This window comes from Amphibalanus amphitrite, unplaced genomic scaffold, assembly GCF_019059575.1.
Source record: "Amphibalanus amphitrite isolate SeventyFive unplaced genomic scaffold, NRLGWU_Aamphi_draft 000120F_arrow, whole genome shotgun sequence".
Lineage (NCBI taxonomy): Eukaryota > Metazoa > Arthropoda > Thecostraca > Balanomorpha > Balanidae > Amphibalanus > Amphibalanus amphitrite.
In genome coordinates this window covers 427,708-451,829 of record NW_024881615.1, presented here as the reverse complement: position 1 = coordinate 451,829, position 24,122 = coordinate 427,708, and the positions used below count along the sequence as shown (strand labels likewise).

Below are 24,122 nucleotides of genomic sequence, written 5' to 3'. Positions count from 1 at the left end.
TTTGTAGCCATGGCACCTCTGCTCATTTTAGAGACAAATGCTAATGACCAGTGGTGACTCGAATGGTCAGTCATTAGGTCATCAAAGGTCTCACACATTTTCGATAACACAATAACTTTTGATGGAGACGCTGTAGAGTGATGTAGAGATGTAGAGACGCACCTGGAGTGTGTTCAGCTCAGCAACACAGAACGATCCATATGCAGCAGGTTCTTTTCCGGTCAGGACATGACCTTTACCTGATGTCAAGTTTTCTAGTTAAGTTTTTAAGTTCAAATTAAGCCATGCGACGTGTTCCGACGAAACAAACACGATGGTGATAACATGAATATCATACACATTCACTGAATCATAGCTTGTTACAGAATAAATGTTTCGGTAAAATCCGTCCGTTTAGCTGCTTGGCCTCTGTGGTACACAAGCCATAGACCCGAAGTCATATCTGAAAAAAGCTATCGAATACGCTTTCTGTGTCGCTGTAGCTCTTATTCGTGTTTTACGGTTCGCTAAGGTAAAGCGTTTACCAACGTAACGCTAAGGTATGCTTTCGGCTCGGCCCCTGATCGAGGTAGAGCTTCGCGGAAAAGCAAGGATGCTGCCCGTGATGACAGAAAGCCGATGGTGCCCAATTTCAAGGTCTTTGCCGGGTCATCTATCTTAGGTCAACGCCCAAAAGCAGAAAAATCTGGCCTGCTAGAACTTTGTGAGCCGTAGCCGTTATCGGGGTCCCGAGTACGAGTTCGATGTTAGTTTTGAACAAGGATGATGACTCCATGCATTTGGGTTAGATCGGGTCGGGTCAGGTCAGGTCGACCAGCAGGCTTCCTGCCGGCCATCTAGAGTGGACGACAACCACCAACGATAGCTCCGGAACATGTTACAAAACCACCATTTATCAAAACTACTTCTTAAGTTCAAACGGGAGCTGAACTTCAAATCAGCTCCAAAAGCTACCCTTTTAAGTGGAAGCAAATAAAACTCAAAAAAGTGAACCAAGGTCATCTATTTTCGAATCAGGGCCAATACATTTTTAGAGTAGGTTTAAAATTGATTAACTCGAGGTCACTGGAAGTTTCGTTGCAATAGCCTCCTTTTTGCGCGTCGAATTGGGAAAGCCCGAGAGGGGTCCACCATCTGACCCCATTCCCCCTATGCAGGCAGGTCCGAGGGTAGTCAGGGCTAAGGCTAGTTAGGCGAGATTAAGCGGTAGGTTTTGCACTTTTACATTTCCGGTTATAGAAACTAATCGATCCACTGAGAAAAAATTTTACCACCCTATGGAAACTAACCCTTTTATTCAGGATAAGACTCATGTCATACTCAGGCAAACTAACGTATTTACCAACGATGCCTTAGTTCGTTCGTAGCTCCTGTGATGGTGTGAGGCAGTACTCATCGATGCTTGGTATTTATGCTCAGGATCATGAGTATGTGGTTAGTAATCTAGCCGTGAGTAGGCTTCCAGCTCGCTGATTGGTTGAGCCGATGTGGCACAGCCGCGCACGTTTCGCGCGCGTCTGCCATTATTTCAGTTGAATTCCGTTGCTTGGTGGTGAAGGTGCGTCGCTCGCGTGTGCAGCATTTTATGGACTTGGTGTGCAGAAACTGAAACTCGGATTCCGAGGCCAATAGTAAGTATGTTCATATACTTACCTTGTTAAATAATTATTGATCAATGACCAGCGCAATTGTGTGTCGCGAGGAAATAGGCATAATGTACCGTGAGAGATGAGGGAGATGTGAGAGCACATCTCCGAAGAGAGATGTGCCCTAATGATAGGTAATTAGTGAAGATTTGTGCTTTGTAGGTGTTATTTTAATAATGGAATGCGTATTTGATGATAGTCAATGCTTTTGTTCTATGAAAAGTTTTGATGATTAAATACGTGAAAATATTATGTAAATATTTTATCCGCTGGGTTCCTCTGGGTTGTGTTGGATATATTAAGGTAGGGAAGCAGTTTTTTTTTTCAAAAAAATGTGTCATTAAAATATACCGACTGTATGTCTCCTTTCACAGTTTCTTTTCGATATACCATCGCACTGCTGCCGGGGCTGGTGCCGGTACAGACGCTCGCCCCGATCGACGCCGGATGCTCGCCGCCGGGTGGCTTCAGAATGTGAAGTCTGCCTGCTCCTGTTCGATAGGTACGGAGATCTATAGCTCATCTTAACAGGTTCCTAAAAAGTTACTAATTTTTTTCTACTTCTTTCTGTATCTTGCGATCACAGTGTCAGTATATAAAATATAATTAATAATTATGCCATCTGCATAATTTACCACGACATGCTTTGTAAAAAGAAAAACACTAGCCGTTTTCACGACGGGTTATTTGGCGAATGCACCTAATTTGACCAATTATGCACCAAATCTTTTTTAACAAATATCTTTATATCATGAGTGTTTTCGATATACCTATCTCCAGAAGCGCTGCGCCGATCGTCACCAAATCCGATACAAAGCCGATCGTATTTCTTCATTAAAATATAGAAAATAATACTTTTTATAAAAAGGTTTTCTTTTGATCATTTTGAGCATAAAAAAATCATAAATCCATTGAAAAAACTAATTCCGTGAAAGTGAACTATTCCCTTTAACACACCTCGCCGATGTCTTCTGAAGTTTTCGCTTTATTTCTTAACAGCTTATTGTTTTCGGTCCATAGGTAAAGTTTCGGAGACACTGGCGCGTCTTCTGGAAACTGCAGTCTCAAGGATGGCGACGGTGGAAGTGCGCCCATGGTTTTCCAGTCCCTCGCGCTACTGAGCCAAAATACCAGCACCCTTCGAGCTGCAGTGCGCCGATCTCGCGGTAGGAGGTGGTTAAAAAACTATGCGATCTTGCGCAGTGTTTGCGATCTATGGGAGTGTTTCATTGTTTTTTTTTTACGGACTTCTTTTAGTGTTGTGTTTAACGGATTACGCCCCGTACCCGGCTCTTGAATTGCATGTTGGCAGAGATGTCGTATGATGGGTTTTTGTAATAAACTTCAGTGTTTTTCCTCGTGTTTGTCACGTCTGCAAGGCGTAAGGTTAACGAACGCATTTTTGGTTTCATGCGTTGGCATCCGCGTTAGTAACACCCATCTTAAATGGGTTAGTATTATCATTATTCAGAGTTGGTTATCGTTAGTATTAGCCTGAGTAAGCGTGTGGTCCGCCTTGGTAATACTGTGGGTAGCGTCTGAGTAGAAGCTCAAACCTGAGTACTTAGGTGGTGAGTTTTGACAACTCACCCGGAATACTCACGTTATGTATGAGTCACGTTAGTGTTAACATGAGTATCTCCTGAGTACCAAAGAGTAGTTACCAAGGGAACCTGAGTAGTTGCCGTCGTGAGTTTTGACAACTCAGTTTGGGGTGGTAACGTGAGTAATTTTTTCTTTCAGTGTACGATGAAGCCATTTTACACGATCACGGCCGGCTTGTGAACCAACAAGTCGATCGCATCTTCAACGACGAAGACGACGAAGATATATCCTGAAGTTCACTTAACTTTAGGTGCAAAACCTACCGCTAAAACCCGCGAGACCTGTACCTCGTAGCTACTGATACGTCATCCGACGAATCGACTTCAGCCATTATTTTGACAATCAGACGAACGCTTGGGTCAGTTTTGGCGCGCTCACTCCTTTGAGGGATCAAAAGAGACTAGAATAGTGGCTACTTTAAAATATTGTCATGCTGATGTTCCACGCCCACAGCTTATTGACCTATAGGCAATAGGGACTAGGGAGCTCTTGAAGCGATTTTGAATCCGACGTTGTAGGTCTTTGTGGATGTTGGTGACGCCAACTTCACTGACATGATAGCTAAAAAAAGCATACTCAGCGTCGCCAAAAGCGGGGGGGTCGACCCCCCCGGTTCTCACGAGTGGGGGGGTCGCGACCCCCCCGACCCCCCCGTCGGCGACGCCCCTGGTATTTTGTTGGTATCATAAGCCCTCACTAATGTATAAGAGGCTAATAAATCGGTAAAAAGTTGGTATTTCCCTCAGTTTCCCAAGTTGGTTTGGTTTCGGTATTTTTTCGTGGTTTTGGTTGGTATTTGGTTTGGTATCGGTATTCCGATTTTCCGTAATTGACATCACTAGTTAATACCCTTGTCTGACTGACCTACTCGCCTATCGGAGAGAAGCCAAACTCCACTGGCCCACGTTGTGGGCAATGCGCACCGCATATTGCACAGCTCGTTTTCGAGCCAGTTGGGACGCCTTTTTGCGAGCCGGCCCGTTATAGCCTACGAGCTGACCATCAGCTGAATGAAGGTCATATTGGCGACTATTTTTGTTGAAAATATTGAGCGCATGCATCATGCTCAATGCGTCCGTATATCGATATCGCTTAACTCGTCTGCAAACGAGTACTGTTGCAGGGGCAGTCCCGGGTAACCTCTGTCCCTGAGGAGCCAGTGCAGCTGGTGGATGTAGCTCCAGAGCTCGGCCCGCACCCGCAGCGGGTACGTCTCGCCGTCGGGCACCACGCCGTGCCGGTGGTTGTGCGCGATCCCCTCCAGCTCGCCGCGCAGACACTCCAGCCGCCGCCGGTCGGGCTCCACCTGCAGGAAGCGCAGCAGCGCGCGCAGCTCCCCCATCGGGTCCTGCCGCAGACGCTCATACAGGACCACGTGTGTCTCGTTGGTTGCCTGCAGCCACTGTGTGTTGGTTTTGAACCACACGCGCGATAAGTACGAGGAGTATTTGCGCCAACCTTTTCCCCGAAAAAGATGCGACATGTCCTTTTCGTTGAGAATCGATTGCGTTTCTCCATATTTCCTCAGGGAAATGATGGCCTTGAACGGGTCGCGAATCAGCAGCACAGCTCGCCTCGAGACGTTTTCCGGAAATGGCGACAGAGCACCGGGTGCGTTTTCGGCCTCCGCTCTGCTCCAAGGTTCAGGCAACATATGCGTCTTTGAAACAATCCCTATGCCTTGCGACCAAGGGATCCTTTCACCAACATATCCGTATTTCATGAGCTCCTTATTCCCCACTGGCCAAGTCCAGAGTTGCTCCTCGCTTAGTACGATTCCGTTCGAGGTTTGATTTCGATAGGTCCGAAAGTCGGGATGACCGTTTGTAGTGACAAGACCCGTGGAGGCCTCCAGCAGGTAGCGGAGCCAGGTGTTCCCCGACCTGGGGAACGACGCCAGGTAGACGAGCGGCAGACACTGGTCGCACGTGAAGCGGGTGAGCAGCGGCCGGCACTGGTGGCTGGTGAACCAGGCGTGCGCCGGCCGGCTGGGCACCCACAGCTCGGCGATGGGCCGGCCGCCGATCCGGCCGTCTGTGTCGGCGGGGGCGGCTAGTGGCACCGTCCGGGGTCGGGTCACCGCCACCAGGCAGCACACGGCCACCGACACCAGCGCAGCACTGCTCTTGGCGTTCAACGGTAACAAGGAAACTGGATAGCAGTTCCTAAACATCCTCACCTCTTCATTGGCTTTGTCCGCGTTCTTTTGACAGCTCGGATTCTGAAATAAGAGGGCGGGTGCCAGGTGACTGTATAAGCATCTAGTAAAATTGAGCATTAGGAAGTGCCTACATATGTATTCACATGTAAAATAAATACCTAACTATGTATTTTAGACCTCACCTGCGCCCGGGCGCGAGTTTCCTAAGTGTGGAACTATTCATACCGTCGCCCGTTCGAGTGACGTCATCAGTTGGCGCTGGCGGCTAGGTGCATGGATTGGCGGGTCCTTAAGTTGGCGAAGAGGCGGAGCCAGTTATCCTGCGTAAATATTTAGCCAGTCTTAATTTTAGCGAGTTCCCTAGTTAGGGAAAAAGCAACTTGTTCTACGTGAATATATAACCGGTGTTATTTCATTTGTCGTTCGTGCATTCGCCCACCTTGGAAGCATATCTCCTACGAGGTGCTTGAGTTTTGACGGTGTGGTTTGTGCACTGCGTTTCGCTTCAGCATTGAGTAAATGTCTTCAGTATTACGGCTGGTGATACTGCCTGTCGGCGTTGAATGATGTTTGACACCAAATAGGACACAGAATAGCAGGTAGTGCGGATTTATTATTAGCAGATTTGTTAGCGAGATTATTAGCGGATTTATTTATTATTTTATTAGCAGGTAGTGCGGATCTATAGTGCGGATAGTGAGTGACGCCATCTGGACCGATGCTGGAGATGGTGGCGCCACCTGCCGCCACTTAACTGCTCGCTACTTGTAACAGTGCCTGGCTGGTGCTGTGTGCTGATTGTTTGAAGCGTAGTACCTTATTACGCACAATATAAGGTCACTTTGCAAAATTTGAGGAGCATGGACGAATTAATTTGTGAGACATTGACGCCTTAGTTATACGTAATTGTTCCCAACACAAGCTACGTATTAGATTTCAATGTATTGCTCAACTTCCCATAATAACACCAGGGGCGCTAGTGCCGCGCGCCGCTAGCCTATAATCGTGCAGCGATTGGTCGGCCGACTGTGAGCCATGACGTCACAGCCTGTAGTAGCGTCATCTTGGCGAAGCTTACGCCAATCAGAGACCTTAGGTATGGGCAGTTCCACACTTAGGAAACTCGCCGCCCGGGCGCGATCTCAGTCAAAGGTCACGACTCACGAGGGTTGGGAAGTGGGCGAAAATGGCCATACCGATTATCTCATGGAGAACTTATAAGCATAAATGCTAGGAGTCATTCGGTAGCTTTCATTCGAAAGTGCAAAAGTCATGTTTTCGCTCAGGTCAATGAAGGTTATAAGTTATTAAAGTCAAAATTGTACGATTTAACCTTTGCCAAGCGAGGGCCTACATATATCATTACGCGAACAATCATATCGCAAATCGTTTGACTCGGCTGATCACGAGGAACACAATGTCACCATTTTTGAAGCTCTAGCCTCATTGTCTGCCAAGGTATTAGCGAAAACGTAGTTTGACCTCAGGTGACCTTAGTTGACCCGACCCTAGCGTTCTTGCAGCATGCAAACACTAAGTATAGATGTAAACTTAAGTATTACTATATAAGTAATACAACCCAAAAAAGTCGTTGAGATGGAGCATATATCTCTCGTTTTTACAGTTTGAGCCATTCGGGCAAATTCCCTTAAAATTTGTCTTGACCTCTAGATGACCTCAGGGCTCAGGTCCACCGAATTTGAAAAAAACCGGGACTTGCATGTGATGGCACTCGGTGAGCTTAGCATATCCTGCAAGTTTTAATCAAATCGATGAACAGCTCTATAGATTTCATGGAAAAAAATAGTGTACCTACTTTCAGTGCCATTTTGACAATGTATGTCGGTGCCGGTTTTTATAACCTTGTGACTGGAATTGAGGTCACTGAAGCTCAAAACTCCCATTACACATGTCAAATGAATGCACTAAGTTGTATCTGAAATTTGGTAGCGCCGCGTGCCACGGCACTAACGCTATTAACGAAAAATTTTGTCGTTCTGTGTCGCTAAACTAGTCCAATTTTACCCCAACTTGTACCGGTTTTTGTGACCTGGTGACCTGACCTAAAAGTTTCAGGATAGATAATGTCAAAAGGTCTCAGAGGGTATATGCCAAATTTGGCGGCCGTTTTTACGCTATTGGCGAAAAACCTTAGGGGGTTGTATCAACCCCATCGCTCGGCGAGGGTTAACCCGTACATCGAGGCGACAATATCCTATCCCGTATTGCCCACATGCGCGCCGGCCCTGCAGCTCGTGAACTTTGAGGTAGCAGGGCGTAGAAAACTCAATCGAAAGCTGAAAGGCCTGACTCAATATACCAAAATGTTCTACCTCAAGCCAAACGTTTCGATTAAAAAGGCCAAAGAAAGTTTTTTTTTTTCAAAAACCGTCATTTCGCGATATCATATTATCTCAGCCTAGCGACGAGAACAGTTTTACCACCATCGCATTCCTCTCAATAGTCAATAGAATGAGCCGAGTGATATGGCTTGACTACCGGTGAGGTCAAATTAAACGTTAACCTCCAGTCAGGGTCACGACCTGCTCCAAATGGGTCATCAGGACCTGTCCCAAATGGGTCATGTAGGTATAGTATGCGGAGCTGAAACGAGCAGTTCTGTCTCATCTTCACGAGTAAGTGATTAAAGTTATCTGCCCGAAGGATTGAAAAAATCGGTCGACGGTCAGTTCAGGAACCATCCACTCACCTACAGCGATGCAGCTGCTGAGGAAGCCCAAGTGTTGGTCCTCTCACCAGTGCGCCCTAGAGACGACTCTCGGGATCCCGTGCTGTCGGGTAGCGGCGCCGGGAGCGACTGGCCGACTAGTCGAGAGTCGAGACGGGCGCGCCTTGCCGCCGCACCAGCCGACCCTCGAATGTAGCGACTCGTGATTGTGGGGTCGTGGGCCGGCTATCTCGATCTACCTATCTATGATGTAGGTGAGGTCGTCCCTCTACGTCTACTTGGGCCGGCCATTAGCGCACGGTGCGGCTCGAACTGTTTCTAGTCTTCCAGGGGTGCCTACGATCAGCTTTTTCATATTTCATTGGCCACTCGCTTTATTTTCCCACTAGCCTCAGGATGGTTTTCTTGATTCGAGGAAAATTAGGTACAAAAGAGGTTCTGACATCCCAAACAGGTGGTACATACTAATTTTAGGTACGGGGACCCGCAGTTGCTACTGTACAGCGAACCTGAGTAAATTGTCCCAGCACCCTCACAGGGAACAACGATAAGCCAGGGCATATTTTAACACACTGACTGCGTCCCATTTTGGGACGCAGCCCCCTGCCTTTGGGACGTAGTCCTCGCGAAATTTGGACCACTGCGTCCCATAATTGCGAATTTCGATACTGGCCAAAAGCAATTACAACAGCCCGCTCCCAAAATCCCGCTTGCTGCCCCTCCACCAGCACAGTACACAATGACACATGTATCTGTCAGTACATTATCGCACTTGCATTATATAATATATACCTACTATTTCGCTTGCAATGTGCCCTTTCCGATCGAAGCATGTGCCCTATGACACCTTTGGGACGCAGTAAAAAATCCTTAAAATATGCCCTGCGATAAGCTGTCAGAGGACACGCACAGAAAACCTCAGCTGCTCTTGTACAGGGACCGGCAGTCGATATCAATGTTATCGGTTGTTACTGGACAGGACAGACGGCTAGAGTTGGGGTTCGTGTACAGTAGCAACTGCGGGTCCCCGTACCTAGATAATTACCGCCACCGGCGTCACCTTCATCTATCCGACTGGGACGAGAGCTGGACCTGGGGTAATAAGGGCTCCGAATAAGCCTGGAACGCACACAGACACGGCTCAATTTTGCAACCTCTCCTTTTGGTGGAACCCGAGACCTCGAGCCTGCACTGTAGGTAGGTAAGTCAATTCGGAAAAATACAACTTGCGCGGTTTTCGGCGATTAATCGCCCTTCTGAAGCATTGGATTTTCCATAAAAGATTCTTATATCGACATTAAATTGAAAAATTATGTCCGTAACTCATATTTCAGAGAATAGAGATACGACACCATGCTAGGTCTAAGGGTTCCTGGCTAACGATGAATCATCATCCGTAAATTCCGCTTGCAGCGACATCTATAGAATATTGTTTCTCGCATTCGCCATGAGGGGCGCTACAGGTTTCTATTCAACTTCTCGTAAACAGCCTTTCTTTTTTTATGAAAAATTCGAATACATATCTGTCAATCTGTAATCAGTATTCGAAAATTCTGAAAAGCTCGTCAAGTCGTCAGCGTATTTGATAATGTGGGGTTTCGAAGTGAGATGGGATCACTGAACTGAACTCTAAAGGATGGGATTCACGTGCCTTTTTCACATGCCGAGTTGATCCATCAGTGTCGCAGCATATAGATGAATTGAAGTTATCTACTGTAAAAGCAAAAAGTCATTCCTGCGAGCGTCATCGTGCTGAAACGCTCCACCTCTTGTCAAACTCCGACCCGGAAAGACGCACTGAAATGGTAAAAAATTGGTAGCAAAGATTTGTCCTTGACCCTCTTGGCGATAACCGCATATTTCTGTTCGTTCACAGTGGCACCAACTTTGTTGCTGGCAGTTGCTATGGTAACGAGCAAAGAAGAAGACAGTTTGACGTCATCTGATTAATGTTTGACCAATGAACGTTGGGGAATGATTAGGTCTGAAAGTTAATGGCGTCATCGAAAAACGCTTTATTTGACGTCATCTGATGAAAAGCGCTAGGCTGTGTAAGTTGAACAGATGGTGTAAAGCATAGTGTGAAGTTAGCGACGTAAGGCCAAGTTGATTTCCACGTCGGCGTAGACGTTAGCCGGCGGTGGGCGAAGTGCGTTTGGTGTTGAGGGGTGGTGAGGTTTCAATAAAAGTTGTCGCGTATTACTTACCTTGATAAATTTCCATTTTGTCTATCGAGGTTTTGTTGAATTGGTATTAATGATGTGTAGGGTGTCGTTCCAGTTCTGTACGGGCTTTATCCGCACATAGCGTAACTATGATTTGTAATCGGGGTATTACTGGAGCTTAGTTAGGATCACAAGTCATATTCATTAGAATTTCAGTCATCACATCAATCTCAGCTCATGCCTGACCTGGGGGAGTATCAGTATGCCCAGGGCGGTGTTTATGGCCGTGTGCTGGCGGCACGACTGCACTGCTGCATTGGTGCGGCATATTAATCTATGATCTTGTAGGCAGTCAAATTCATTGTGATTGACTGATTGTCTCTCTGTTTTCAGGCTCTACCATTCATTAATACTAGCTGCTGAGATTACAATAGTAGTGTATAATGTCTTCAGAGACACAAGCGAGACGGCGCAAGGACAAGAGGAAGAAGAAGGGTAAGCTGTGATAAATTGCACTTTTTACTTGTTCTGAATGGGAAAAGGATTACCTGGAAACTACTGAGCTGAGGTGTAGTAAAAATTGTAGGTGGCTTCTTTTGAATATTTATGTGAACTCCACAATTATATACCAGCAGACCTTTTTATCATTATATTTCTGTACTAGTCCTGAACATTTTGGTTTGTCATCACCTTAGGTCAGGTTTGATTGCTTTTTTCTTTTGTTTGCACCACATGTCAGTATCATATTTGGATTCAGGATGTAAAGTAGTGTAAGAAACTGCCAAATTTATGCTCGTAAAATGAATCTGACTTTCTGAATATTTACCTGTCTCTCTCCCTCTCCCTCTCCCTCTCCCTCTCCCTCTCCCTCTCCCTCTCCCTCTCCCTCTCCCTCTCCCTCTCCCTCTCCCTCTCCCTCTCCCTCTCCCTCTCCCTCTCCCTCTCCCCTCTCTCTCTCTCTCTCTCTCTCTCTCTCTCTCTCTCTCTCTCTCTCTCTCCTCCTCCTCCTCCTCCACCCAATCCTCTCAACTTATCTCACCCTATCCTGTCTTCTTTCATCCCTCTTTCATCATCTGGCCTGTATCCCCTGCATTTCCTACATTTACATTGCCTACATTTTCTGGTTATGTGTATGTGTCATGTGCTCAAATGTATGTTGCTCTATTGTGTACCGTTTGGTCAGGACGCGCAGAGGCCCCGGGTGCCGAACGGTGGGAGGATGACTTTCAGCCAGATGTGCGGGACGATGACCAGTTCTATGTAGAGCCAGGTATGGCTCAGCCAGACCCGTAGTCAGACACTCAGATTGCTGTGTGCTCTAAACCAGCCAAGGGATCATGGCTGGTCAGTAGCAGTACCTGTACTAACAACCAAATGCAGTGGCATCTCGTCCCCACATATGTGCAGTAACATAGTTTGATATAAAGACACTCTGAAGTGTTGATTCCTTTTTCGATAGGTACCGGAACATTGGGAGATCACAAAATGCACTTTTGTGGTTCATGGAACTAATAATGATGTCAATGCTGGCGATTCTACTGTTCGGCATTCATTGCTGCCGGACCAGACTGTCCACACCGAGACACAGAGCTGATGCGACTGGGGAGAGGTGACGGGAGGTCGTCTGACCAGGGTAGTACACAACGACTCGGAGACGAGCTTCAGACTGGTGCGACTAGCTGTTATCGCAGCTCGGGCGTCTCTAGAGCGGCCCGGACGCCGCAGCACTACCGGCGCCCGCAGATGTAGCACGTGGGAAGCTGGCCCGGCCCGGCGGCCCTGCCGAATGGTGGAGAGTTGGACATCTTCTTCTTTTGCCTGTCCCGTAGCTCAGTTGGTAGAGCATCGGACTCCCGGTAGTGAGAGCCCGGGTTCGAGACGCTCCGGCGCTCGATATATGAGACTCCTGACGGGGATGGTCTGCGGTTGGTGGGAGCAGCCGCAGCCAGTTGAAGTCAGTTGAGTGGGACAGGCCGTGTCCGGCTTTGAAGGGCACGTTAAACTCTGGCATTTAAATTCTCCCGTTACCCGGAATTGCGCGATCGGACGGTAGGGGTCGGGGTCTACGCAACAAGCTCTGCTTAGCGTGGACTCCGGCTCTGTCAATCCGTCCATTCAAACATTCGAGCTAAATTCATTAAAAAAAAATCGGCCCGGCCAGGTACCGAGCGGGGACAATTGGCGGCCAGTCCGAGACTCCGACACCCAGGGCCAGCGGAGACGTGCTTGGAGAAAGCCGAGCTATGATAATATCATGGTTGAAAGAAGACAGGATAGGGTGAGATTAGATGAGCGAGTCGGATGAAGAAGGAGAGCAGAAAAGAAAACATTTTTGGTAGTTTTCATATGAACCACGGAAGTTTTTTCGGCCTATTTTCGCCGATGTTACGCTGGCTCGCCCATACGGCCCCTCTCCCGAGTCTATCCTTTCCGTGCGGCCGCCGTCGGTCGGCTCGGTTTGACACGTCTCCGTCGGTGGTTGACTGTCGCTGTCCGGCCGGTGGCCGACGCACCGCCCGCCAGCTCTGGCGTCCCCGTCGGTGCTGACCGGCGCCGCTGCCAACCGACGCTCCGCGGACTGCGTCACCGATCGAGCGGTGTCCCGACGGGCTCCGGCGGCTGTCCTACCTTCACATTACGACGGGTAGGGGAGGCGAGACTGTCCGTCCCCTCTCCCCAGTACCTACCACAGGTCGGAGAGGGCAGACAGACCCGTCTCTCCAACCCCGTCAACAGTCACGCGTCGAAGATGGGACAAACCGTCCCGAGTCCTCCAGCTGCGTAGTAGGCTCGTGTTCTCCGTATTTGGCAACATCATCCCGTGCCTGTGAGACAGGGTGCATTCTGTCAATATTTATTATCATCTCAGCTGGTCTGCAATGGTTTCTGATTGACGCTGATCTGTTTCTGCCCGGTTTCCCAAGCCGGAATTTACGGAGCTCGCATGGCGCTATGACGCCTTACCGAGCTGTTGCGACAGACGGGTCTGGGAGAATGTTTACGGCAGATGTGCGCCGCTCGGGGCTGGGAAAAGCCCACCCTCTGAACTGGTGAACCATTTCTTCCATTTCTTTTGTTATTTCATGAATTGTTAGTGTTCTCGAATGCGTCACTCTTGATTCAGCTTCCGAAGTCTCTGACCCTCAAAACGCATCGTCAAGATATTCGTTACTGGAGTTGCAACACTGCGGCAAATACCACCTCAGGTACCTGTTCTCTTAATTTTTGCTTGGATGCGTCTTAGTCCGGACTTATCACCTACATCTCGCCAAACAGCGAACCTGTTGGCGCATCCCTCCGCTCTGTCCGTCGTCTCTCCACTCTGCCCAGCCTCTCAGCCTGTAGTCCATACGGCGCAAATCGGCCGGCCGAGCGGAGGCCGGTCGCCGCAGCGCTGTTTTTGCGGCACGCATGTCGCCACGGGTCCCGCTCAGCCGCCGTCGTGGCTCCCTTTCACCGGTCCAGGGGCGGCGGAGGTGGGGGTGGCGCATCTCCACGCTGGCGGTGTCAGCGGCCACGTCTGCCACGCTGGCCGCCCCGCCGCCCGGTACCGGTCAGACGGGTGCCGCGGCGCCCGAGAGAGCCCGGCAGACCGGAACACGACGCCGCCCGGCCGGCGATCCGGGCCCGATAGGGTCAATGGCCACAGCCCGATCCGGGCAGAAATCCCGGATTGGTCCGGGGCGAGCGATCCGCACCCGACCCAGACCCGCTTAAATCAGCAATCCTCCAGCGATCCGGGTCCGATCCCGTCATCGATCTAAGCCTGAGCTCTGTATGCATGCAGATGGCAGTGGCACACCCGGTTTGCGGCCTCTTAGTCTTGACGCCACTGATTCAGGGCTAGTCTACACGTAACGGCCCCTGCTCCGTTCAGACACGAGCGGCACGCTGCCCGTCAGCCGCTGTCAGCGCCCTCCGCCCCGTAGTAAGGGTTGTGAGCCGCCCCTCTGATGGTCGAGAGTGCAGCAGACGGCCGGATCTGACGCTGTCGGTCACCTGCCCGGTCATGACTGACGGCTGTCGGCACCGTCTACTACCGGGCGCAGCACGGGTCGATAACACCTGTGCCGTGTGATGTCAGTCGCTGTAAATGAGCGTTTAGTGACCCGTGGCAACGGGTGACGCCGTTCCGTTGGTGATATAGTCAGGTACGCGCCCCGATGAACGCTGCCCGGGCCCTGACGGCGTCCCTCAGGGGCCGGTGCCGGGTGGCCAGCCGTCGTATTGCGCGGTCCGACTTTCCACTGCTCCGCCGCTGCCGGGCGGCTCGCACCGTTCGACGGACCGCGCTCTCGACCGGCCGCCGCCGCTGCCAAGACGGCCGCCGCCGCCGGGCTATAATAAGCCGGCCGCTCCAGCTGATGCCACGTGACTGCAATGAGCGTCGTCAGGGCCCCCGGTGGACAAACTGTCAACCCGGCGATGTTATGAAGTAACTGGGCTCGTAGGGCAGTCAATTGGCCACCCGCTGATGGGTTATACATATGGCAATGAACTGATATTTTACGGTCCCGCTCCCGTGCCCTTGTACTCTGACCCATGTGGTGTTTGATTTGGTTTGTCCACTAACCTGTAGAAAATAGTGACATCGGCTCCCTTTTTCTTTGAATTTCCCTGCTAATATGGATCATGAAATAGAAGTATACATTGCCTAGTGGGCTAGCTGTTATGTCAGTTGGTTTATCTAGAGTAGTATTTCAGTCGAAATTAGCCTAACATAAATAGCCAAACCTGACTGATGCGTCTTAAAATAAGCAAGAAAACAAACAGTCTAGATTATCCTACGTTTTATCACCTGAACCCGCTGCCACCCGCAATGTATGTGTGCGAGCTGCAGGCTCACTACCGTCAATATCGCAAATAATAGAAGGCGTCCCTCCACAGTCCACACCTAACAAAGCACGCCATTTTTTTCTGTAGAGCCAAATTGCTTACCCTTCGGCAGTCTTGGCGGCCTCTCACCGAGCGAACGTTTGCATCCTTCCTCCTTTCTCGTTTCTCCCTGTTTGTGTTCCGACTCGACTGCTTAATCCGCTGCCTGCTTACCTCTTGTTTTACCTCGTAGACTGTTTTACCCGCTAGCTGACTCTCCCCCGCCCCTCCCTGGCCGTGTTCAGACTCAGTCAGCGACGAGGGCACCGGCGATGAGGAGATAAAGGAGCACCACTCGGAGGGCGGCAGCAGCTGTCTCACCGTGCTCGTCTTCCTCGTCCTGCTGGCCGGCGTCGGTGTCCTCCTGGCGCTCTTCTACGTTCAGTCACAGGGCATCGCACATGGTGAGTTTGGGTGAGGAGGTGAGAGTGAATTGCGGTCCGAATGGAGAATGAGGCGGCGAGTTAAAATAGGTGTGTTATAGGCATTGTGGAGTTTGAGGCGGAGCATAGCGAGCTGACATCTGACGGGAGTGAGACAATGTCTGTCAGGAGATGGAATCAACTCACGGTTAGAAAGATATTAAATAGGATAAGTTTAGCAGTCATGGTCAGCTGGGTTGTGTTCATGGGGATTTCTCGATGGGATTAGATTCTGGTTCGCGATGCCCCGCCGTCCATAGTGAAAGTTTTATCAGGAAGATGTACCATTTGGGTCGCTCAGTCACGATTAATAAGACACTGGACGGAATGCCAGTGGATGCTTACTCTTCTGACCGCTGCCCGTGCTCTCGCTGCAGTGGACACGCCGGCCCCGCCACCGGCGGCAGCGCCGCGTATGGAGACTATCGTGGAGACGATCGTCGAAAGCGTCGACTCGTCACCGCCTGCCGCCGACCAGGTGAGGGTCCCGCCGTCCCCGGTCGCCGCTGCCGCTGCCGCTTCCGCCGCCGCCCGCTTTGTAATGTATATAACCGGCGCCGGGTGCGGCTGTAACTGGTGCAGGGCTGACTGGGCTGTAGTAGTGCCCCGGTGACCTGGTGGGTGACCCCTATAACTGACCTCTGGTGGGTGCGCCCGCTACCGGCCGAGTGACGGCCGGCCCTTGCTTGCAGGAGGCGGCGGGCGGCCGGCGGCCGCTGCTGCCGGACCCGGGCGGCGGCGCGCCGGCCGGCCCGCTCCACCTGTCGCCGCGCTACCGCGCCAACCTGGCCGAGCTGGAGGCCAACCGGCAGCGGCTGGACGAGGCGCTGCGGGAGCTCGGACAGCACCTGCCGGCCGCCGCCGCGCCGAACCCAGACTCGCCCGACCGGCCGGCGGCGGCAGCGGAGACGACAGGATCAGGAGACGGCGCCGAGCTGGACTTTGCGCTCACCTACCTGGAGCGGCCGATCGCGGCGGAGCGGGCGTGGGTGACGGGCGACGCGGCCGGTCCCCCGCAGGTGAGCGGACGACTGCGGCGCCGCTCCGAGACGGCCCACGTCGGCCGGCGCCTGGTGCAGCGCTGGCTCCGCTGGCTGCTGCGACTGTGTCCGCACGCGCCGCCGCGGCCCCGCCAGCGGCTCTGCCGGCCCGGCCGGCTGGAGCGGCTGCTGGCCTGGCCGCGCCGCCTGCTGGAGGCTGCCAAACACCTGATGCCCGTCCACTTGGCGGAGGAGCGGTCGGCGTCCGGGTCTGGGGAGACGCCGTCAGACGAGGAGCCGTGCCCGCCGGGCCCCAGCGGAGTGGAGGTGGATCCCATTGGAGTGGAGGTGGACCACAGCTTAGTGGAGACGGTTTACAGCGGATTGGAGGAGGAGCTCGTCGGCATAGCGAAGGAGCACGACAGAGCTTCACACGAGAAGTCTGGGGCAGTGACAGGAGACGGCCAGGATCCGGCTGCGGGAGCGGGGAAAGTCCCTGAGACGGCTACCACCTCATCGTCCCCTCAGAAAGGAGTCCATCCCAGTGCGGTGACTACACCAGTCTCTGATGAGAATACCGACAACAGCCAACAGCCTACAACGGACCCCAGCGAAGGAGATAGCCCAGACGACCCGTCTAGTATTACTAGTACTACCAATCGAGGTGACTCCAACGATGGGACTCTCCTCCGACCCGACTCCGAGAGCGTCATCGAGCTCACCCTCAATTCAGTGGCCACCCGCGCAGTCGCCAGCGAGCAGACCGATGGCGGCTCCGTCAATTATATATCTGTATCCGACTATGCGGCGAAACTCGAGGTGTCCTCTCGGAGCGTCAACAAACCGCTGGACGATGCCGCCCCGGACGGTGTACCGTCAGAGGACGCTCTCTTAGACCACCAGGCGAGTGGAGACCGCCGCCGCACGCGCCGGCACGCTCCCCGCACGCGGCATGCTCCTCCCGGTCCGGCGGGCTGCTTCGAGGCGGCCTGGCTGGCGGAGCTGGGTGGTGGTTGGGACCGCACCCCGCCGGTGTGCCGGGCCAGACCGCTCCGCATAGACGCTCTGCTGTGGCGCCGGGCGGCGGCGTGGGGCGGCGCGGACGAGGCTTCGGGGTGGGATGACGGGCGGAGACAGGCTCTGGCCGCGGTGGGTGGGGATAGGGGTGATTCCTTTGCGTCATATGAGTCTAGTGTGGCTAGCTGGGTGATTGAAGACGGATCTGGGTTAAGTGAAGATGGTGTGAAGCACATTCCATATAGTGTTGAGTCTCGCGATGTAGATTCCCTTATTCCACAATCGTCTGTAGCTGAGAAGATTGTGCGAGACGGTGAGTCGCTAGATGATGTAGACCTCGGTGCCGATGAGCTCATTCCTGTAGATACACCTCACAACCTCCAGAGTGAGGTGGACGTTTACGATGTGTCGGGTGATGAAGCTTTAGAATTAGTTCCTGAAGACAAAGAGAGTGTGTTAGTGATGCTGGACTCTGGTCTAGTGGTCGAGTTAGGCTCCGCTAGTTCTGTCGCGTCTGTAAATGTATCGACTGTAGATGAACTATCCCCGGTCATGGCATCCGATCATGATGAGCCCAGCGGCGCCCCAGGCGCTGCGGACGGGGACCGCACGGACAGTCAGCTGTCCCACGCTCAGCTGATGGCCACTCTGGACGCGCTTGTTGCCATGGCGACTGAGACACAGGCGTTCCCCGAGGTGGACGATGTGGCGGAGGACGGTCTGTTTGACGAGTTCTGGACTGAGGTGGAAGACATGCGCGACCAGCTGCGGCTCGGGAACTGGGAGGATCTGCCGGCCCGGCTGGCCACCTGGACAGATGAGCTGCAGTTTGTCCGCGAGTGGGCCGGTGTGGCCACGCCGCCGGAGGCAGCAGAGACGGCAGGGGAGCTCGGAGAGGACCGGGAGGGGGAGAACGGGAGTGTGGGGAACACGGGAGAGGAGGTCGAGGAGTTCATCATAGACATCGGGCAGATGCTGGGGCCGAGGGGAGAGCAACTGCCCTTCTTCGATGTGCTGTATGAGGAGGAGGAGGAAAGGAGAAGACTGGCGAACATATTGAAGCTGACCGAAGCGGACTCAGGCTCTGTCGTTGTGACCAGCTCGGACGGACGTCATGACTATCCTCAGCTAGACTCTGCAGAAGTACACTCCATAGCCGCCTCTGTGGCCAACTGGGATACACATCTAGACAGGTCTCAGCCAGTCAGCGCCGACGACCTCTCTGCCCAGACGCCTGGCCGGTCAGCCTCAACAAACCCACGGACGGAAGCTCCCGTCTCCCTGCGGGCTGGTGTCACTCCCACACCGCCGTTCTGGTGCGGCTTCTCTGCCGACTGGGCACGCATCTGGTGTCGAATCCTCGCCACGCTGCCGCCGCCGCCGCCCGCCCAGGCAAGGTGCACGCTACGAGCGCCGGCGTCTGAGCAGCCCGCCGAGCCAGGAAGGGCGCCGCCAGGACGACCGCCCCGCCGCCGCCCCCGCCTCTGCCCATTCCCGGCGTCCGTTCTTGTGACTAGTGCGCAGAAGGACGCGCGCTGTTTGGGCCCCAGAGGACGTAGTGGGCCCTTCTCTCCGGCAAACTGCCTTGCTACCCGCATATGACCGCTGTGTGACGGCTGTGTGTCCGCTGTGTGACCCTGCGTGACCCTTCAGTGTGACCCTTGGCTGTGATTGACCCATGTTTGACCCTTGTTTGACTAGCTTGGATTGCCTTGACACATTCAATGTAATTAAAGCTTACTTTAAATGCCATGTTAATTTAAAGCTTTATAATGAACCCTTGATTTAGTTAATGCATATTGCATATTTTGTTAATGTTTTTGAAGTTTTAAGTGTGCTCTGTCGACTGCCTGGTATCCATTTTGCTCAAGACAATCCATATGGAGTTATATCATAGTAAGCGTAGTATGTGTGCTATCTCGCATTCTAACTACACTCTTAGAAGCCTTATGTGTCAGTATTGTCTAATGTGTTATCTTAGATCACTCATAAAGGTTAGTTTTAGCACCCCTTATAACATTGCTTAGAACGGATTGCGGCAAATTATGAAAGCATGCCGTATGGAATGTTATAAGGTACGTTGTACATCGGTGAACGTCATCAATGGAAAGCTGAAATCACATACCTTCTGCACAGTGTTAGGTAAATGTCCGCAGGCATCCCGTCATTTATCCCCGCTGTGTGAATGTATATTGTGTCTGGACCTCGTCCTGACACGGCTCTCCTGTCCCTCCCGTGTGTTTCAGGGAGAAGGCGCACCAGCCGGCCAGCAGGAGGTAATCAGCCCCCCATCCGCCCCGGTCCCCTCCCCCGACCCCGTCCCTGACCCGCCGGCCGCCGGCGCCACACCCGACACGGACCGGCCGGTGGACCAGGACCAGGACCAGCGGGACCAGCAGGAGGTGGTGCAGGTGGAGGTGGTGGAACAGCCGGTGGCCGAGGTGCGGGTGCTGGTGCAGCCCGTGGTCGAAGTGGTGCAGGAGGTGCAGCCGGTGGTGGAGGTGGTGCACCAGCCGGTGGTGACGACCACAGAGGTGGTGCACACCAGCGAGGAGCTGGTGCCCGTCCAGCAGACGGTGGTGCAGGTGCTGGCAGTGGCCGAGGACGGCTCCGAGCAGCTCGTCTCACAGGAGGTGGTAGGGGAGGAGGAGGGCACTGCTGAGAGCCAGCAGCCGGCTGAGCAGGGCACTGCTGATGGCCAGCAGCCAGCAAAGGGCGCGGCTCAGGGTCAGCCTGACCACCACCAGCAGCTGGCAGAGGACTCTGAGGAGGCCACCGCCGCTGACCGGCACGGAATGGAGGCGCCCGATGGAGCCGCCGACCGCGCCGAGAGCGCTCCGCCGACAGAAGGGGTCAGCACCGACCCGACTGTACCATTCCCCTCCCCCTCTCTCCCTGGTGGCGGCCCGACCATCGGTGGCGGCCGCATGGAGTCCCGACCGCCGCGAGCGAGCCCATATCCCTCCGTCCGCGGCGCGTGACTGGGGCGGGAGGGTCGGCGGGCCTCGAGTATTCGATTAAACCCGTCTTTGTAGTAGCTGATATGCGCTCGGGCATATGCTCAGTGTGATCTTCTAAGGCTTTACGCCATTCTGTCTTGTCGGTCAGTGTCTGCCTTCTTTCATTGTTTTTATTTATCCATTTTCTTTGCAGATTTTATGCATGGTTGTAGACGTGGTCTCGGCGCTGTGATCTCTTAAATTCAACGGTCTAAATCAACGGTATTTTATTATCACTCTCGCTGCTGATAGCTTTTATATTTAGACGAGTAAATCGGTGTATATTATTTGTTATCGCGAGTTGCTGTGAGCGACTTTATTGATCCACCCGTTGCAATGACTGCATGTTGTGTCTAGATTTGAAATAGCCTACCTCACACCCTGCTCCCGCCTTCCGACCCGTCCATCCACCGTTGGCACTGCACACCTAGCGTGGCGGTGTCACCGCACCTAATTCTAGCTCTGCACGGCTCTTTCGTTGCTGGTCCACTATCTCTCCCCGTGCACCAAAATAACTACATCCCATGCATCTCACATCACAAAGCTTTGGATTACCCGTACCATCCTCTCAAACCAAAGGTGCCAGTTCTTCCTAAGTAACGATACGCCGGGCTGTCCTGTTCCGCACCGCGCCTTACTGATGTTTACCCTACTATACTATCCCGTTCAACACCATGCAGTCTTTACCGTAACGTACTTGTATCCCTACTTTCCGCGTTGCATTATACCCACTCTGTCGCCTGTCGTCCATCTGACTTTCTGGTCTAATTGCCGCCGATCTCGTTGGCTAGTCCGTCCCCTACTGTAATGTATCTGCCGTCCGCCTCACTTTTCAGTTGTCTGGGCGCCGGTGGTGCCGCAGGCGATGCGCCCGCCCCCTTCCGTTTTTCTGACCGTGGGCAATCCTGCCGCCGGTGCTGCCCGTCCCCCGTCTGACCTCTCGGTCGTCCCGTCGCCGCTTCCGCAGGGCGACGCGCCCGCCCAGGTGGTGGAGCAGGTGATTGAGGAGCACATCGTCTACGTGGACGCGCCGGCCGAGCAGCAGCAGGTGGTGTACGTGGAGGCTCCCCCGGCCGGCATCCAGCTGGAGGGCTCCGAGCCGCAGCTGGAGGAGGCGCCGGCCGCCGCGCCGCCCCCGCCGCCGCCGTCCCAGCAGGAGGAGGGCGTGGTGACGGAGGAGAAGCTGGTCCGTATGCGCCAGGTGGTGAAGCAGATGACGGACGCCGACGGCACGGTGCGGGAGGAGATCGTCTCGGAGGAGGTGCTGGAGGTAACTGAAAGAGAGGAGGAGAGAGGATGACGGCTCCGCCGGTGGTGCTAGCTGTGATGGTGGTGGTGACAACACGATGTACAGTCACCGGCTGGTGGCTGATGGACTGGTGTCGGGTGCAGCCAGAATTAACAGCGGTGCTGGATGGCGGTGGATGGTAGAGCAGCTCAACACAGACTACCTCTGGTGACGGGTATCTAATGAGCAGCGTCAGCGCCAACAGATGCCGCTGGTGGACAGTGTGCATATAACGCTCGATGTCCGCCACAGATCTTACAGGCTTCATTGGTGGCCGGTGACCGACCATTATACTTCAACGGACGCTGGTGGTGGACAATGTATTACGTTCGACGTCGGCCGCAAAACTAACAGACTGCATCGGTGATGGCTGACCTACAAAATGTTTCAATCACACAGCACTAACATAATTTCCTCGGTGTTGGGCTGACCTTGATGTGTATGAGGACAGACCCCGCTTCCCTTGTTCACGTCGGTACCTTCTGCTTTACTTTGACAGCGCCGTGTAGAACTGCAGGCGATCGTAGCCTTTATGGAGTAGTCCGCGCCTGTATGGAGTAGTCAACTGATGCTTTCCTCACAACGCGCTCTACTCTCTCACTCTTATGGTGTGGCCCGCTGTTTCACTTGCTCTACATTTCAGTAGAATTATACGCGCTTACTGGCTACGTGATATTTCGTCAAACTGTGCTAATTTGCCAAAATAATCATTCATTAACACCGATGACACTGTTACTCAAACGTATGTGTCATGTTTCAGGATGATGCCGAAGAGCCAGCCACTGACCAGGGTAAGTCCATCCAAAGACTCACTGTATCTTAGATAACAGTCGTTCGGCTTGCCGCCTGGTTTGGAAATTGGTGGGACTTTGGTTGAGAAATGGACGTGGTCGAACATCAATTTTACTTGTGGAAACTTCGTTTTGCTCTGCCGTCACATGCCTGGGAATTGTGACTTAATGACGATGATGTCTATGCCAGAAAAGCTTAAATAAGTTTACATTCAACAAGGTTATTACCTAAATCGTTGATGAGTGTGTTAAATTGATATTTAGTTATGCATGTAATATTAAATGATTCTCATTGAAAACCACAACATGACGGCAGTTGCCGTATTCTGCTGAAAATCACTGAGTTGACCTTTCTCCCGCCTCCAGCACCTGCCGAGCCGGACCAGCAGCAGCAGTCGGAGGAGGCGGCGGCGGCAGACACTGACGAGGGCGTGGACGTGACGGAGCCGGTAGTGGAGGAGCCGCGCGAGGTCGCCGAGGAGGAGGCCAAGGCTGTGGAAGACGCCGAGGTCGCTGATGAAGCAGAAGTAGCTGAGGAAGCCGAGGTAACAGAGGAAGCAGAAGCAGCAGAGGAAGCTGAAGTAGCAGAAGAGGCGGTAGTAGCGGAGGAACCTGAAGTGGTTGATGATGTGGAGGTCGCGGTTGAGGACGCTCCTCAGGAGGAGGCTCCCGAGGCCGTGGTAGAAGAGGAGAAGGCGGAGGAAGTGACTTCCGAGGCCGCCGTGGAGGAGCAGGTAGCTACACCGGCCAAGGAGCCGGTCCCCAGCAGTGTGCCGTCCCCCGCTGACAGTGTGCCAGTAGATACTAATACCCAACCTCCGCCCGTCCAGGCCGCCGAGCCAGTCCAGGAAGAGAAGCCGAAAGAGATGGCGAAGGAGGAGAAGCCTAGTGAGCCCGTGAAGGAAGAGAAGCCGGAAGAGCCGGTAAAAGAAGATAAGCCAAAGGAACCTGTGATAGAGAAACGCGATGAAGCTGTGAAGGTAGAGAAGCCCATTGAAAAGCCGGCGGAAAAGGTGGAAACCAAGCCGACTGAAAAGCCTGTAGTGAAGGAGGCTCCTACTGAGAAGCCTGTAGTGAAGGAGGCTCCTACTGAGAAGTCTGTAGCGAAAGAAGCGCCCACTGAAAAGCCGGTAGTGAAAGAAGCGCCCACTGAGAAGCCGGTAGTGAAAGAAGCGCCCACTGAGAAGCCTGTGGTAAAAGAGGTGCCCACTGAGAAGCCTGTAGCGAAAGAGGTTCCCACTGAGAAGCCTGTAGCGAAGGAGGCGCCGACGGAGAAGCCGGCTCCGAAGACGCCGGTGCGGGAGGCAGAGGAGATAGAGCGAGTCCGCGCGGGACAGCGGGAGCAGGAGAAGGCGGCGGCGACTGACCCTCCCGTAGCAAGTGACACTGACCAGCATGCTAAGCAAGCCGCACAGGTGAGACCGAGCGGCAGCGTGCTGTGAATTTTATACTAACGGCTGTGAATGTCCGAGTGGTTGCTGTAC

General features: G+C 53.0%; 1 protein-coding gene and 1 long non-coding RNA gene across 11 annotated transcripts in view; both read left to right on the top strand.

Annotated features, from left to right (window-relative positions):
- The first annotated feature begins 1,373 nt into the window (after nucleotides 1–1,373).
- On the top strand, nucleotides 1,374–3,000 carry LOC122381430. The gene is made up of 3 exons (XR_006256526.1): nucleotides 1,374–1,631; nucleotides 2,021–2,148; nucleotides 2,667–3,000. It is a non-coding gene; the product is annotated as an uncharacterized LOC122381430 (long non-coding RNA).
- A 7,168-nt stretch (nucleotides 3,001–10,168) lies between these two features.
- LOC122381426 (aspartyl/asparaginyl beta-hydroxylase-like) overlaps nucleotides 10,169–24,122 on the top strand; it is a 38,013-nt gene continuing 24,059 nt past the window's right edge. The window contains exons 1-9 of one of the 10 annotated variants that reach the window (XM_043365565.1): nucleotides 10,196–10,250; nucleotides 10,660–10,761; nucleotides 11,450–11,536; nucleotides 15,387–15,545; nucleotides 15,941–16,041; nucleotides 19,807–19,836; nucleotides 21,527–21,829; nucleotides 22,608–22,638; nucleotides 23,008–24,053. In XM_043365565.1, coding sequence (XP_043221500.1) covers nucleotides 10,710–10,761; nucleotides 11,450–11,536; nucleotides 15,387–15,545; nucleotides 15,941–16,041; nucleotides 19,807–19,836; nucleotides 21,527–21,829; nucleotides 22,608–22,638; nucleotides 23,008–24,053 — 1,809 coding nt within the window. In that variant the 5' untranslated portion in view covers nucleotides 10,196–10,250; nucleotides 10,660–10,709. Of the gene's footprint in view, nucleotides 10,290–10,659; nucleotides 10,762–11,449; nucleotides 11,537–15,386; nucleotides 15,546–15,940; nucleotides 16,042–19,806; nucleotides 20,413–21,526; nucleotides 21,830–22,607; nucleotides 22,639–23,004; nucleotides 24,054–24,122 lie in introns of all 10 variants that reach the window. The other 9 variants (XM_043365571.1, XM_043365564.1, XM_043365569.1 and 6 more) reach the window with 9 other exon arrangements.